General features: G+C 37.6%; 1 protein-coding gene across 4 annotated transcripts in view; it reads left to right on the forward strand.

Annotated features, from left to right (window-relative positions):
• The window catches only part of AGTPBP1 (ATP/GTP binding carboxypeptidase 1), a 143071-nt gene extending 130270 nt beyond the window's left edge, over window positions 1-12801 (forward strand). For all 4 annotated transcript variants that reach the window (XM_048849808.2, XM_048849805.2, XM_048849807.2 and 1 more), the window contains exon 26: window positions 9376-12801. In XM_048849808.2, the coding sequence (XP_048705765.2) occupies window positions 9376-9553 (178 nt within the window). In that variant the 3' untranslated portion in view covers window positions 9554-12801. The remainder of the gene's footprint in view (window positions 1-9375) is intronic.
• The last annotated feature ends 312 nt before the right edge of the window (window positions 12802-13113 follow it).

The following is a 13113-nucleotide window of genomic DNA, read 5'->3' on the forward strand; positions in this document are numbered from 1 at the left end:
AATTCTGGTGCCTTGTTCAATTTTATAAGGCTCACACAGTATGTTCTAGGTTAGTGGTTCTCAACCAAGGGTATGCAGAGGTCTTCCAGGGGATATATTGACTCATCTAGATATTTGCCTAGTTTTACAACAGGTTACATAAAAAGCACTAGCGAAATCACTACAAACAAAAATTTCATCCAGACAATGACTTGTTTATTCTGCTCTATATACTATACACTGAAATGTAAGAACAATATTTATATTCCAGTGAAAAAGTGATCAGATATAGTGTGCTGTGATACTTTTGTATTATGTCTGATTTTGTAAGCAAGTATTTTTTAAGTAAGGTGAAACTTGGGGGTACACAAGACAAATCAGACTCCTAAAAGAGGTACAGTAGTCCTGAAAAGTTGAGAACCACTGTTCTAGGTTATCCAGTGTTTTCATTTTATAGATTTTGTTTAATTATAGCAGACACAGATTGAGCTTTAGGATTTCTCATATTACTTTCTCATTAGAGTTAACAAAGAGGAAATTTTGGGAAATGGCCAGGGGGAGACCAGCTCTAGAAATGAGAGGAGACGGAAACCAGCTACAAATGCTACCTCCCCATCTCACTTTGTGGGAAGGTTGATGGCACCCAGCTCCTTTTGATTGTGAATAGAAGTTGGACACTGAACTGCTTTTCAAATTTGTCCTTTAGATCTTTCCTTCTCACATAGGAAAAACCATAGAAGGGGAGAATTACCCAGGGGAACTCCATAAGCAGATGTAAGTTGAGTTCCATGAGTGATATTGCCTTCAAGGGAGGAGATTTTTTAGCTACTGTAGGAGCATGGCCTTCCAATAACTTGGATATCTGGAGATCTCTGGGTAAATTCTAAAGAACTGAGGACATGGAAAGCTGGTTCCTTTGCACTACTCCTTGACTCCTCTCCTCCCACTTTTACTTCCTTGTCAAAACTCCTTTGGCAGCAATCACTGGTTCCTTGCCAGTTGTTTTTCTGTCTCTTGCTGATACCATGTGGTGGTGTAACTTTCAGTCTTTGGGCAGAAACTCTCAATCTCTTCTTGTAAAGCACTGTAAATATCCTAATGTAAGTGTGTTTTAATAAGCTATAGAAAATTTTTGCTTCCTTCAAGGTTGACTTCTCCTGCAACTGAAGCATTTGAATAATGAAAAATGAGACACATGTTTTGTATCAGAAAAAAACAAAACTGGAAAAATCATGAGTTCGTTGTGGCAAAAATAGCCATTTTAGCTGGGGGAAAAAATCACAACTTTTTTCCAAAGATTAGTGTATTTTTATTGGTAAGTGTACCAAAACATTCATTCAAATAGGAAAAAATATAGAACATAAAATATTGCCAAAATTATTTGAAAAATTATAGTAGGTCTTGTTTTGATATAGCATTTTATGCATTTTTAAATTACATGATTTTCTGGATATCCTGTCATTTCTAAACATATTTTTGTATAAAGGAAGGGTATACTTTTGAAAAGCACTATTTGTTTGAGAGTCTGAGTCCTGCAACACTCATAAGTTACACTTAGTTTTCATTGAGAAGTTTATCTTCACACTTGTAAGGGTAAAAATTAAATTTAAATAAAATATATGAACGCTAAAGAAGTTTTAAAGGGGTCACTTGAACAGCTGTGACTTTAAAGAAAGCACACATTATGTAATCCATGACAATCCACCAGTCTTAATAATAATAAACCAATTTATTATTAATTTTGCTTTTAAAAAGAAAAGCAAGAGGTGATGGGGGAGGAGGGATTATTGAGTATGTTAATTAGAAACAACTCAAGGGAAAAGTTAGGAAATTAAAATCCATAGAATCAGCATGGAAGGCAGCTAAAAATACATTGAGTCCCAAGACATGTCATGATATTAAAAAAACAAAATTGATTAAACAGCAAGGTTCAAGTGTTCGTCACCAAAAATGTAGAAATTCAGCACAAGTGAGAACAGTGGAGTAGAGACTAAATTTTGTTAGATGCATTCTAAAATACAGATTAAAGAGGGCTAAGAAGAATTTCGAAGAACAAATATCAAAGGATGATATGATAAATTCACTACATCAGAAATAGATCCATGGGAGGGCCTGTTGGCTGTTAACTGTACCAGACACTCGGATACCTTTTCGATGGGTACAGAAGGAAATGAAACATGTAGACAAAATAAGCACAACCTAATATATTTTATTTCAGTAGAATGTGAATGGGCAATAATAGCATAGTGGGTGCCATGGAGAGCCAGGTAAACTTGTTAAAATGAAAATAATTTCAGAGCCAGACTTAATAGGGGCAGATATTTAGGCAAGCTTCTCCATGTAGCTTTGCTAATCCTGACCTGTAAATTAACTCTTCTAGTACTGGACTTCTCCTGAGTGGAAAAAGATAATTATTGTATTGATAGTTTTATGATTAGTAAAAATTTAATCAAAGATTAAACTACCCTTACATTTCTAACCTGAGATTTGAATGCAGATTGGCAGTTGCAAATGTCTGTGGTGCATTATATTACTCTGCTTTGTTCTCTGGATTTTAAAAAGATGATCATGTTAAGATAAAAAGAAAAGGAGTACTTGTGGCACCTTAGAGACTAACCAATTTATTTGAGCATGAGCTTTCGTGAGCTACAGCTCACTTCATCGGATGCATACCGTGGAAACTGCAGCAGACTTTATAATACACACAGAGAATATGAAACAATACCTCCTCCCACCCCACTGTCCTGCTGGTAATAGCTTATCTAAAGTGATCAACAGGTGGGCCATTTCCAGCACAAATCCAGGTTTTCTCACCCTCCACCCCCCCACACAAATTCACTCTCCTGCTGGTGCTAGCCCATCCAAAGTGACAACTCTTTACATAATCAAGTCGGGCTATTTCCTGCATAGATCCAGGTTTTCTCACATCCCCCCCCACTCCCATACACACACAAACTCACTCTCCTGCTGGTAATAGCTCATCTAAACTGACCACTCTCCAAGTTTAAATCCAAGTTAAACCAGAACATCTGGGGGGGGGGGTAGGAAAAAACAAGAGGAAACAGGCTACCTTGCATAATGACTTAGCCACTCCCAGTCTCTATTTAAGCCTAAATTAATAGTATCCAATTTGCAAATGAATTCCAATTCAGCAGTTTCTCGCTGGAGTCTGGATTTGAAGTTTTTTTGTTTTAAGATAGCGACCTTCATGTCTGTGATTGCGTGACCAGAGAGATTGAAGTGTTCTCCGACTGGTTTATGAATGTTATAATTCTTGACATCTGATTTGTGTCCATTTATTCTTTTATGTAGAGACTGTCCAGTTTGACCAATGTACATGGCAGAGGGGCATTGCTGGCACATGATGGCATATATCACATTGGTGGATGTGCAGGTGAACGAGCCTCTGATAGTGTGGCTGATGTTATTAGGCCCTGTGATGGTGTCCCCTGAATAGATATGTGGGCACAATTGGCAACGGGCTTTGTTGCAAGGATAAGTTCCTGGGTTAGTGGTTCTGTTGTGTGGTATGTGGTTGTTGGTGAGTATTTGCTTCAGGTTGCGGGGCTGTCTGTAGGCAAGGACTGGCCTGTCTCCCAAGACTTGTGAGAGTGTTGGGTCATCCTTTAGGATAGGTTGTAGATCCTTAATAATGCGTTGGAGGGGTTTTAGTTGGGGGCTGAAAGTGACCGCTAGTGGCGTTCTGTTATTTTCTTTGTTAGGCCTGTCCTGTAGTAGGTAACTTCTGGGAACTCTTCTGGCTCTATCAATCTGTTTGTTTACTTCTGCAGGTGGGTATTGTAGTTGTAAGAAAGCTTGACAGAGCTCTTGTAGGTGTTTGTCTCTGTCTGAGGGGTTGGAGCAAATGCGGTTGTATCGCAGAGCTTGGCTGTAGACGATGGATCGTGTGGTGTGGTCAGGGTGAAAGCTGGAGGCATGCAGGTAGGAATAGCGGTCAGTAGGTTTCCGGTATAGGGTGGTGTTTATGTGACCATTGTTTATTAGCACTGAAGTGTCCAGGAAGTGGATCTCTTGTGTTGACTGGACCAGGCTGAGGTTGGTGGTGGGATGGAAATTGTTGAAATCATGGTGGAATTCCTCAAGGGCTTCTTTTCCATGGGTCCAGATGATGGGAGACAGGCCAGTCCTTGCCTACAGACAGCCCCGCAACCTGAAGCAAATACTCACCAACAACCACATACCACACAACAGAACCACTAACCGAGGAACTTATCCTTGCAACAAAGCCCGTTGCCAATTGTGCCCACATATCTATTCAGGGGACACCATCACAGGGCCTAATAACATCAGCCACACTATCAGAGGCTCGTTCACCTGCACATCCACCAATGTGATATATGCCATTATGTGCCAGCAATGCCCCTCTGCCATGTACATTGGTCAAACTGGACAGTCTCTACGTAAAAGAATAAATGGACACAAATCAGATGTCAAGAATTATAACATTCATAAACCAGTCGGAGAACACTTCAATCTCTCTGGTCACGCAATCACAGACATGAAGGTCGCTATCTTAAAACAAAAAAACTTCAAATCCAGACTCCAGCGAGAAACTGCTGAATTGGAATTCATTTGCAAATTGGATACTATTAATTTAGGCTTAAATAGAGACTGGGAGTGGCTAAGTCATTATGCAAGGTAGCCTGTTTCCTCTTGTTTTTTCCTCCCCCCCCCCCCCCCCGATGTTCTGGTTTAACTTGGATTTAAACTGGGAGAGTGGTCAGTTTGGATGAGCTATTACCAGCAGGAGAGTGAGTTTGTGTGTGTATGGGGGTGGGGGGGATGTGAGAAAACCTGGATTTGTGCAGGAAGTAGCCCGACTTGATTATGTAAAGAGTTGTCACTTTGGATGGGCTAGCACCAGCAGGAGAGTGAATTTGTGTGGGGGGGTGGAGGGTGAGAAAACCTGGATTTGTGCTGGAAATGGCCCACCTGATGATCACTTTAGATAAGCTATTACCAGCAGGACAGTGGGGTGAGAGGAGGTATTGTTTCATATTCTCTGTGTATATATAAAGTCTGCTGCAGTTTCCACGGTATGCATCCGATGAAGTGAGCTGTAGCTCACGAAAGCTCATGCTCAAATAAATTGGTTAGTCTCTAAGGTGCCACAAGTACTCCTTTTCTTTTTGCGAATACAGACTAACACGGCTGTTACTCTGAAACATGTTAAAATAAAAACTTGACATGCCTAAGTGTTCCCTGATGCCTCTTTTGAGACAAAGCTGCAGTATTGGCTTGTTTTTAATACTACTTGCTAGTTGTTGACCTAAAACGGAGTTAAAATAGCAATAATTTTCCGTCTTATATGCGTATTGCAACTGTCTTGTACGCATATTGCAACACAGAATTCAGAGTGGTAGCCGTGTTAGTCTGTATCAGCAAAAAGAGTGAGTGCTTGTGGCACCTTAGAAACGAACAAATTTATTTGGGCATAAGCTTTCGTGGGCTAAAACCCACTTCATCGGATTTATGCAGTGAAAAATATAGGAGGAAGATTTTACACACACACACACACACACACACACAATACATAGCTTATGCCCAAATAAAGTTTGTATTAGTCTCTAAGGTGCCACAATACACAATTCAGAATGTAGACTGGGACATAGTCTGTCACTTGGTAAACAGAATGTAAGCTCCTAGAAGTGAAGGTGGCTTGCTGAAATGTCCAGTTCTCTGCGTAATCATTAAGACAGTTGCAACATGTTCTGGACTGTGTATGTGTAAAATAATTTTTTTAAAAACTTCAGTAAACTTACCTGATGGAGAGAGAGTATCTCTTGCAGAAGACTCCATTGCATTCTCTGTTATCCTAAGTTACATGCAACTAAACAAATCAATTTTATAAGTGTCTATTGTAATACATTTTTATACGTTAACTTCATGGTAGCACTGGCTAGAAAAACATGTCATTGGCACTGCAAAAATTAATTTTGTGAAACTTTTCAGTTCTCACAACTATGAGTTAATGAGGGCAGTGTTCAGAATTAATGGCTGCATTTCCTGTGAATTGAATTACACAGAATATCCTGTTTCAGAGTAGCAGCCGTGTAAGTGAGCTGTAGCTCATGGAAGCTTATGCTCAAATAAATTTGTTAGTCTCTAAGGTGCCACAAGTACTCCTTTTCTTTTTACAGAATATCCTGCAATTGCAGTGGGAACTCCTTGTATGTGTAATCTAGCAAATCAATATCTGTGTTGAGTGATCCGAAGCAGAAATCCCAGAATAGTCTACACACTTGTTGAGATGAGATGTGTTTTGAGTGTGGTTTCTTGCAGGGAGTAATTTTCCAAAGAGATGAATGAAAATTTCAACCGATTTTCCTTCAAATGAAGTAGGTGTTGGTGGATTATGATTTTCTAGAGGAAGGAAAATAGTCACATCGTTAAATCACGGGATGGGGAGTCAGGAGATCTGGCTTTTGTTACTGGCCCTGCCATAGATGTTCAGTGCCATGTTGTATCCCTATCTGTAAAACAAGGATACCTTGAAGACTTAATTCATTAATGCTTGTGAAGTGCCTTGTGAGCCTCATGTAAAGGCACTAGAATAACAGTCTTGTTATAAGTTTATTTGTGCCAGTCAGAGTACCTGATTGTATCCCTCTCCTTAACCCTTCATATGTTGCTTGTCTTTTTGGAATGTAAACTGATTAGGGTAGACACCCAATATATGTATGTTCAACATCTAGCATAATTAGCCTTGGCCCTAGTTGGGGTCTGTGGGTGCCACCAAAATATTAAATAACAATTGTTAAACACATTTAGTTTTGTATTGCTTTTCTTTTTGTGGTATTTAGTAAGCACAACCAAGCTCTTAACCCTTATTCTGAAAAATTTAAAGGGTAAATGTAATATACAGTAGCCTAGTCTCGCTCTCTTTTGTGTGCGCTAATTTAATTTGTTAGGCCTTTGATTTTTAGTACTTTTAAAATCTATTTTTAAACTAAAAAGTCCAGGTTTTTTGGTCATGTTCCCAGTATGTGAATCTTAGCTGTCAGTTGCACACTTCACTTGAGGTTTGAAGGTACAGAGAATACGCTCAGTGAAAAATATTTGTACCAAATTTCAGCCCATTGCAAATTATAATGGTCCTTTGCTTACTCTTTAAAAGAGCTTTAGAGTGGAAACAGTAATGAAATTAAATGCAGAGCTACTGTCAAGAGATCCTATAGTGTACCTCAAAAAAAAAAAGTTGTAAAAATTCAAATGTATAACTTTGAAATACTTTGTTTAATGATCCTAACACAATAACCCAAACCAGACCACCTTACATGTTCCTAACACACCTTTTGTGTTTTTATGAGTTGTATCTGGTTATTATTGATTCCTTAGTTCCAGCTCTTCCAATGTAGAAACATTTGGCAAACCTAATGGGGAATCTATATGATTTGATTATGAATTTAAAATGGGTAAGTTGCAGATCCTTTCTAGGACCTCATCCGAACTCAGAGCTACTTACTTTATGAAATATTTAGAAGCATTTAGTGCTTTTAAGCAAATAGCTTTATTCTGTGTCCCAAGGGACAATAATAAACCTGGGTATGAAAAATTCAATTTTTATTTTTTCTCATAATAGGAAACTCTGGGGTAGTGAGAAAGGCCTATTCAGTCTTGGTTTACTCTAATGGTAGATAATCATTTTAGAATCTTGGAAGAAATTAGTTTAGCACATTACTCTAGAAACCATTTAGAATATCCCATAGTCACTTACCCAGCTTCTTAAAGTTAACTGCTGCCTGTGAACTGCAGGATTTAAGATAAGATGTTCAAAAACTAATCTATGCAAAGTATGAATAAGTTTAACAATTTTCAAATAACCTTGATAATTTTGCATACAAAAGAAGGCTTAACCCCCTGCTTTGTGAGTACTTAAGCTTTCATTTACAAACTAGTCAAAAGTGCTCTTTGTAACATTTTTCAAACTAATTAATAACTTTTTTTTAATTAAAACATAAGTTTACAATCTGAAAACGAGCTTATAATTTAAAACACTAAAGTTGGAAGCTCTTGACAGCAGGGTCTACGTTTTCTTGTATCTGTTCAGTCCCTATCACAGTTAATACATATTCTGTATGTTATATAGTAGCACCTTGTTAGGGTATAGATATTCAGACCTGTCTGTAAAGGCCTATACTCTAAGAATTTAGGTGTATTCTTATCACTTAGCTAGTTATAGAGGTATAAAAGAAAATCAAAATCGCTGTCTGCCGGTGTAAGGGCCTGCTCTTACTGTGACAGTCTGAGGCTCTGTTCTTAGGCTAAGATCTCTGGCTAAGCAGCAGAGGCAGCCATAAGCTGGGGCGCATATGGTCATATCCTCACATTCCAAACTAGTCACGTTGAAATCAGGCAGTCTGGGGCTGTTAGAAAGGTGATCTGATCTATCACCTCCAGAGAAAGGGAAGAGCCTAGAGGATGTAAAAGGAAGTTTAGTTTGATAGTTTTCTGTTCAGTAAGAACTCACTTATCAATAGACACAGCTGGGAAACCCTTATGTCTTTATAGATGTAGTTGTGAAATCCTCACTTCTGTATTATTTTGTCATTATAGTTCCCACTTTGCTATTGTTTATTTGCCTGGTCTCTGTCTGGTTCCGTGATTGTTTCTGTTTGTTGTATAATTAATTTTGCGGGGTGTAAACTAATTAAGGTGGTGGGATATAGTTGGTTAAATAATCATGTTACAATATGTTAGGATTGGTTAGTTAAATTTCAGGAAAATGATAGGTTAAGGTATAGCTAAGCAGAACTCAAGTTTTACTATATAGTCTTCAGTCAATCAGGAAGTAAGGTGGGGGGAATGGGAACGGAATGGGGAAATTGGAATCATGTTTTGCTAAGGGGCGGAAATGGGAGCAGGGACACAGGTAGGCTCTGTGGTGTCAGAGCTGGGAAGGGGGACACTAAGGAAGGAAACTGGAATCATGCTTGCTGGAAGCTCACCCCCATAAACATCGAATTGTCTGTACCTTTGGACTTCGGGTATTGTTGCTCTCTGTTCATGCAAGAAGGACCAGGGAAGTAAGCGGGTGAAGGAATAAGCCCTCTAACATACCTAAAAAGCTAACTTACTCCCGTTCAATGACTTTTAAATTGTGTATAATTTCTTTATATTTTACATATATATCCTATGTAGTGTGTGTCTATGATATTAATTTGTTAGCTTTATAAATGTCATTTTGGCTCACCGTTTATATGCATTATTCAGGTTAATTATTCCTATTAGTCTGATTTTCTTACATTAAAACGAGTATCATTTTGAATTATTCATTTAGCTCAAGATAAGGAAGTACATTGTCTTTCTGACTGTAGCTGAATTTAAATCTTTAAAAGCGATTAATGCAACCTATTGTGTGTTGTCTTTCTACAGCCCCACTACATATGTTCTAGATGAAGATGAGCCTCGCTTCCTTGAAGAAGTTGATTACAGTGCAGAGAGTAATGATGAGCAAGACATTGAATTGGCTGATAATGCAGGCGATTATGAACCCTCTGTTCCAGAAGAGGGGCTTTCTGACTCAGAAATGACAAGGACACACCTGCCTTGAGCCATCTTTGTAGACTCAAAGAAGAAAATGAATATCCTGGTTTTTAGTGGACAGGAAACAGGGAAGTATCTGGCTCTCGAGGGTTGGCTCAAAGAGACAAAAGTAATTGAAGCCAGTTTAGCTGAAAGACAATAAATGTGTTTCTGATTTATGATAATATTGGCATTTGTTTTATTTAAGGAATTCAGTGCCTTCATTTGGCACTGAATATATCAAACAATTGCTTTACCATTTCATTTTCTACCAAATATTGTTGCATGGCTTTTTGTGTCCTTAATCACCAACAAATGGATTATAAATTGTTGTATGTCAGATACAGAAATTAATATTGTGGTACAGTCCTTTGAGTTTCTTCCTGAAAAATACATATGTACAGGTTTTTTATTAATTTGTGTGTTTATTGAGGTTGAGGTTTTTCTTTAGAATTATGTTAAATGCTCGATTTTTTTTGAAGTAATGCGGAGCTTGCTTTGAAACAGTTTCATTCTCTAGTTACTAAATTAAACAAAAATGAAAATTTGATCAATTGTTGTGCTTGTTTCTTGATCCTTTAATACACTGAGATTATAATTTTACAGCAGCCATAATTTAAAATATACAATGACATCTAACTTGCCTTTTTAAAAAAGAAAGTTATTCTTGCAAGATTACTGTTAGTCCACTAGTCAGAAGTGTTTTATGGTGGCTCCGGCACCTGCACCTACTATGAATTGTATGTTTGCATAAAACTCTTCCCTGAAACACATCATCTCAGTGAAGAGAGAGATGTTCATCTCCACAATCAGTTAATTTTTAGCTTTGGAAACAAGTTTACTCAGTGACAAGAAGTGGCTAAATGTGTATACTGTATGTATATTTTGCTATGTATTTTTTAGCAACTTATTTAATATTCTTGTCAAATTCTTGTATTGTCAAAATGAGTTAATTTCATTCTGGGCATGTTTTTAAGGGGAAAGGTGGTATCCATGTTGGTTTAGAGTCTTCCTGTGAGTCAAAGATAGTCATGTTTTGGGAATGAACAAAGTCCTTTTGTACCTCCCCTACGCCTCTACTGCCCCATTTTTGCTTAGAATAAGATTTAATGTGGAGCTGAAGTTACTGCCAAATATTTATAAAACTGAATTTTTGCTACAGCAAAAAGTTTAATTATCCTTGCTTGATGTGACCCAGTTCTGACTCTTCTTTATTTTTTTGAAAAATGCTTGTATAACATAAGGGGACATCTAAAAGCATCAAGCAGTATCTTTCGATACTGCAACAGGTCCCTAACTAAAGAGATTTTTAAGTGTCAGCCATGCAAATGAAATTGGTGTGTGTGTGTGTTTTGTTTTTCTTTCTTTTTATTTGGTGCATGAAGTAAAAACCATAGAGAGCAAGATGGCTCAGGGGATCGTCAGTGGAAATGTGAAATCTTTTACCAATAACTCATTGGTTCAAATCCAGTTTAGGTAGGTAGCAACAGTCAGTGCCATCTTGGTTTTGAAATTGGGGTAGAGAGAGAAATGCTGGCATATTTGCCGTTGAAATAGTAATGGCTTGCTCTTATGCTTAAATTTTTAAAAAAATTAAATGATCAGCGGGGAGAAGTAAGGGAATGATAGAACCACCTATATACTCTCTCCTCCAACTTTTTCTTTTTAAGGACTGACCATGTTAATTGTTCTGTGACCTATATTGAATGAGTAGGCAGGCTCAGTCCACTCCCTGGTGAGCAGGTGTTCAGACAGCAAAGTGACCATCACAATTGGCACTTTGGGCAATAACCAGAGACACCAGGGACTGAACCTGCTACTCTCTTATCCCCTCTTATCACCTAGAGGTCATTCCTCTAGATCAGGATTGAGACACATTAGCAGGGCAGTGTAGGGAAGTTCATATTGCTCCCACTGTGTTGTACCCGTTCTGGGTATAAATAGTCCTCCAGTCTCTAGAACTCTTACTCTAGCACCCTTCATAAGTAATAAATTCACTTAAATTAACTTGCTGTATTAACACAGCAAGTTAATTAGCATCTCTCTGTGTAGATTGACTTAATAGTAATATAGTATCAGAGAGGTAGCCGTGTTAATCTGTATCCACAAAAACAACGGAGTCGTCCGGTGGCACCTTAAAGACTAACATTTATTTGGGCATAAGCTTTCGTGGGTAAAAAACCCACTTCTTCAGATGCATAGATGCTTATGCCCAAATAAAACTGTTAATCTTTAAGGTGCCACCAGACTCGTAGTTGTTTTAGTAGTAGTATAGATTTCAACATTTTAATACTGTGGCCTGATAACATTAGGAATGTATTAATTCAATTTAAAGAACTCCATAGTCTCAATAGTGCAGTATCCTTAATGCCCGTCCCAAGTAAGTGTGTGTGTTTGTGTAGAAGCTCTGTTTGGACTAGTGGTTCTGGAAGATGATCCAAAAGGAGTTATGAATGACTACTGAATAAATATTTATTCAGGGCGTTTGTTACAAACAGATACTTAAATACAAGTCTGAAATGTAAATACAACAATGTTCATTTCAATCTAGGTTTTGAGAGGCTGAATCCATTGTGCATGAGAATTTCAAGAGCATGTTTTATATACCGTACTGTACATGGCTCAGTATCTCGGTGCTAGTTATGACAGATGAAATTCTAGTCTTAATTCTAAATTTTCTTGATTTTTATGACTCAAGGTCCTTGCAACATATTTTTGGTATTACATGATAGCTTTAATACAACCATGACAGATTCTTCATAAGGAAAGAGGCTATGCCTTTGCCTCCCTCCAAAATAATGATGAGTTTTAGTAACATAAGCATTTGATTTTGGTCATGATATTTACTCTATGCTTCTGAAGACTGAATGCTTTGCATTGCTAGATAATGAATTCCAGTATTCCCCATCCAGGTGTGATACAGAGACTGTAACACAAACTTGATACTCTTCCTTCAGCAGTAGGACATCTTTCCTTGAATGTAATGGAAGCAACCTTCTTCATGTAATGTAATTTTCAAAGATTGCCATTTATGTCAATTTGTATGTGATGGTTTTTGGATGTGAAATATTGTGCAAGTCTAACTGAACAAAGAGAACCAGTGTTCGTTTCAAATAAGGCAATAGTAGCAGTAAAAAACTTCTTACAAAATCAAAATTCAGGTATCAGATACCTTTTCATTGTAATGCTGTACTAGACACAATTGTGGCAGTATTATTGTGCATGCACAGATATAAATATATTAAGAAAATATATAATAAAGGAATCATTATAATCGCCTTGTTTCCCTACACATTTTATTGGATTGAAAATAGAAATGGTTAATTTTGTGGTATTTTCCTTTGGCCAGGTATATTTAATGAGAGCATGTATGGTCCAGTTTTCAGTGTGAGCTGGGGTTGCTCAGTGTTTCTAAAAATGAGGCAATTAATATTCTAATTCTGTCAGTTTTTAAAAATTTAAGAAGCCAGCATGCTGCATTGGGTTAAGCTTTTCATTCACAGGCTAATGAGTAGAATCAGTTTTAGAAAACTGATTGCTTTTGGTGCTTGTAAAAAGTGCCAGACTGACCAAATCGGAGATCACCAT

The sequence above is a fragment of the Caretta caretta genome, chromosome 5 (genome assembly GCF_965140235.1).
Source record: "Caretta caretta isolate rCarCar2 chromosome 5, rCarCar1.hap1, whole genome shotgun sequence".
Taxonomy (NCBI): Eukaryota; Metazoa; Chordata; order Testudines; family Cheloniidae; genus Caretta; species Caretta caretta.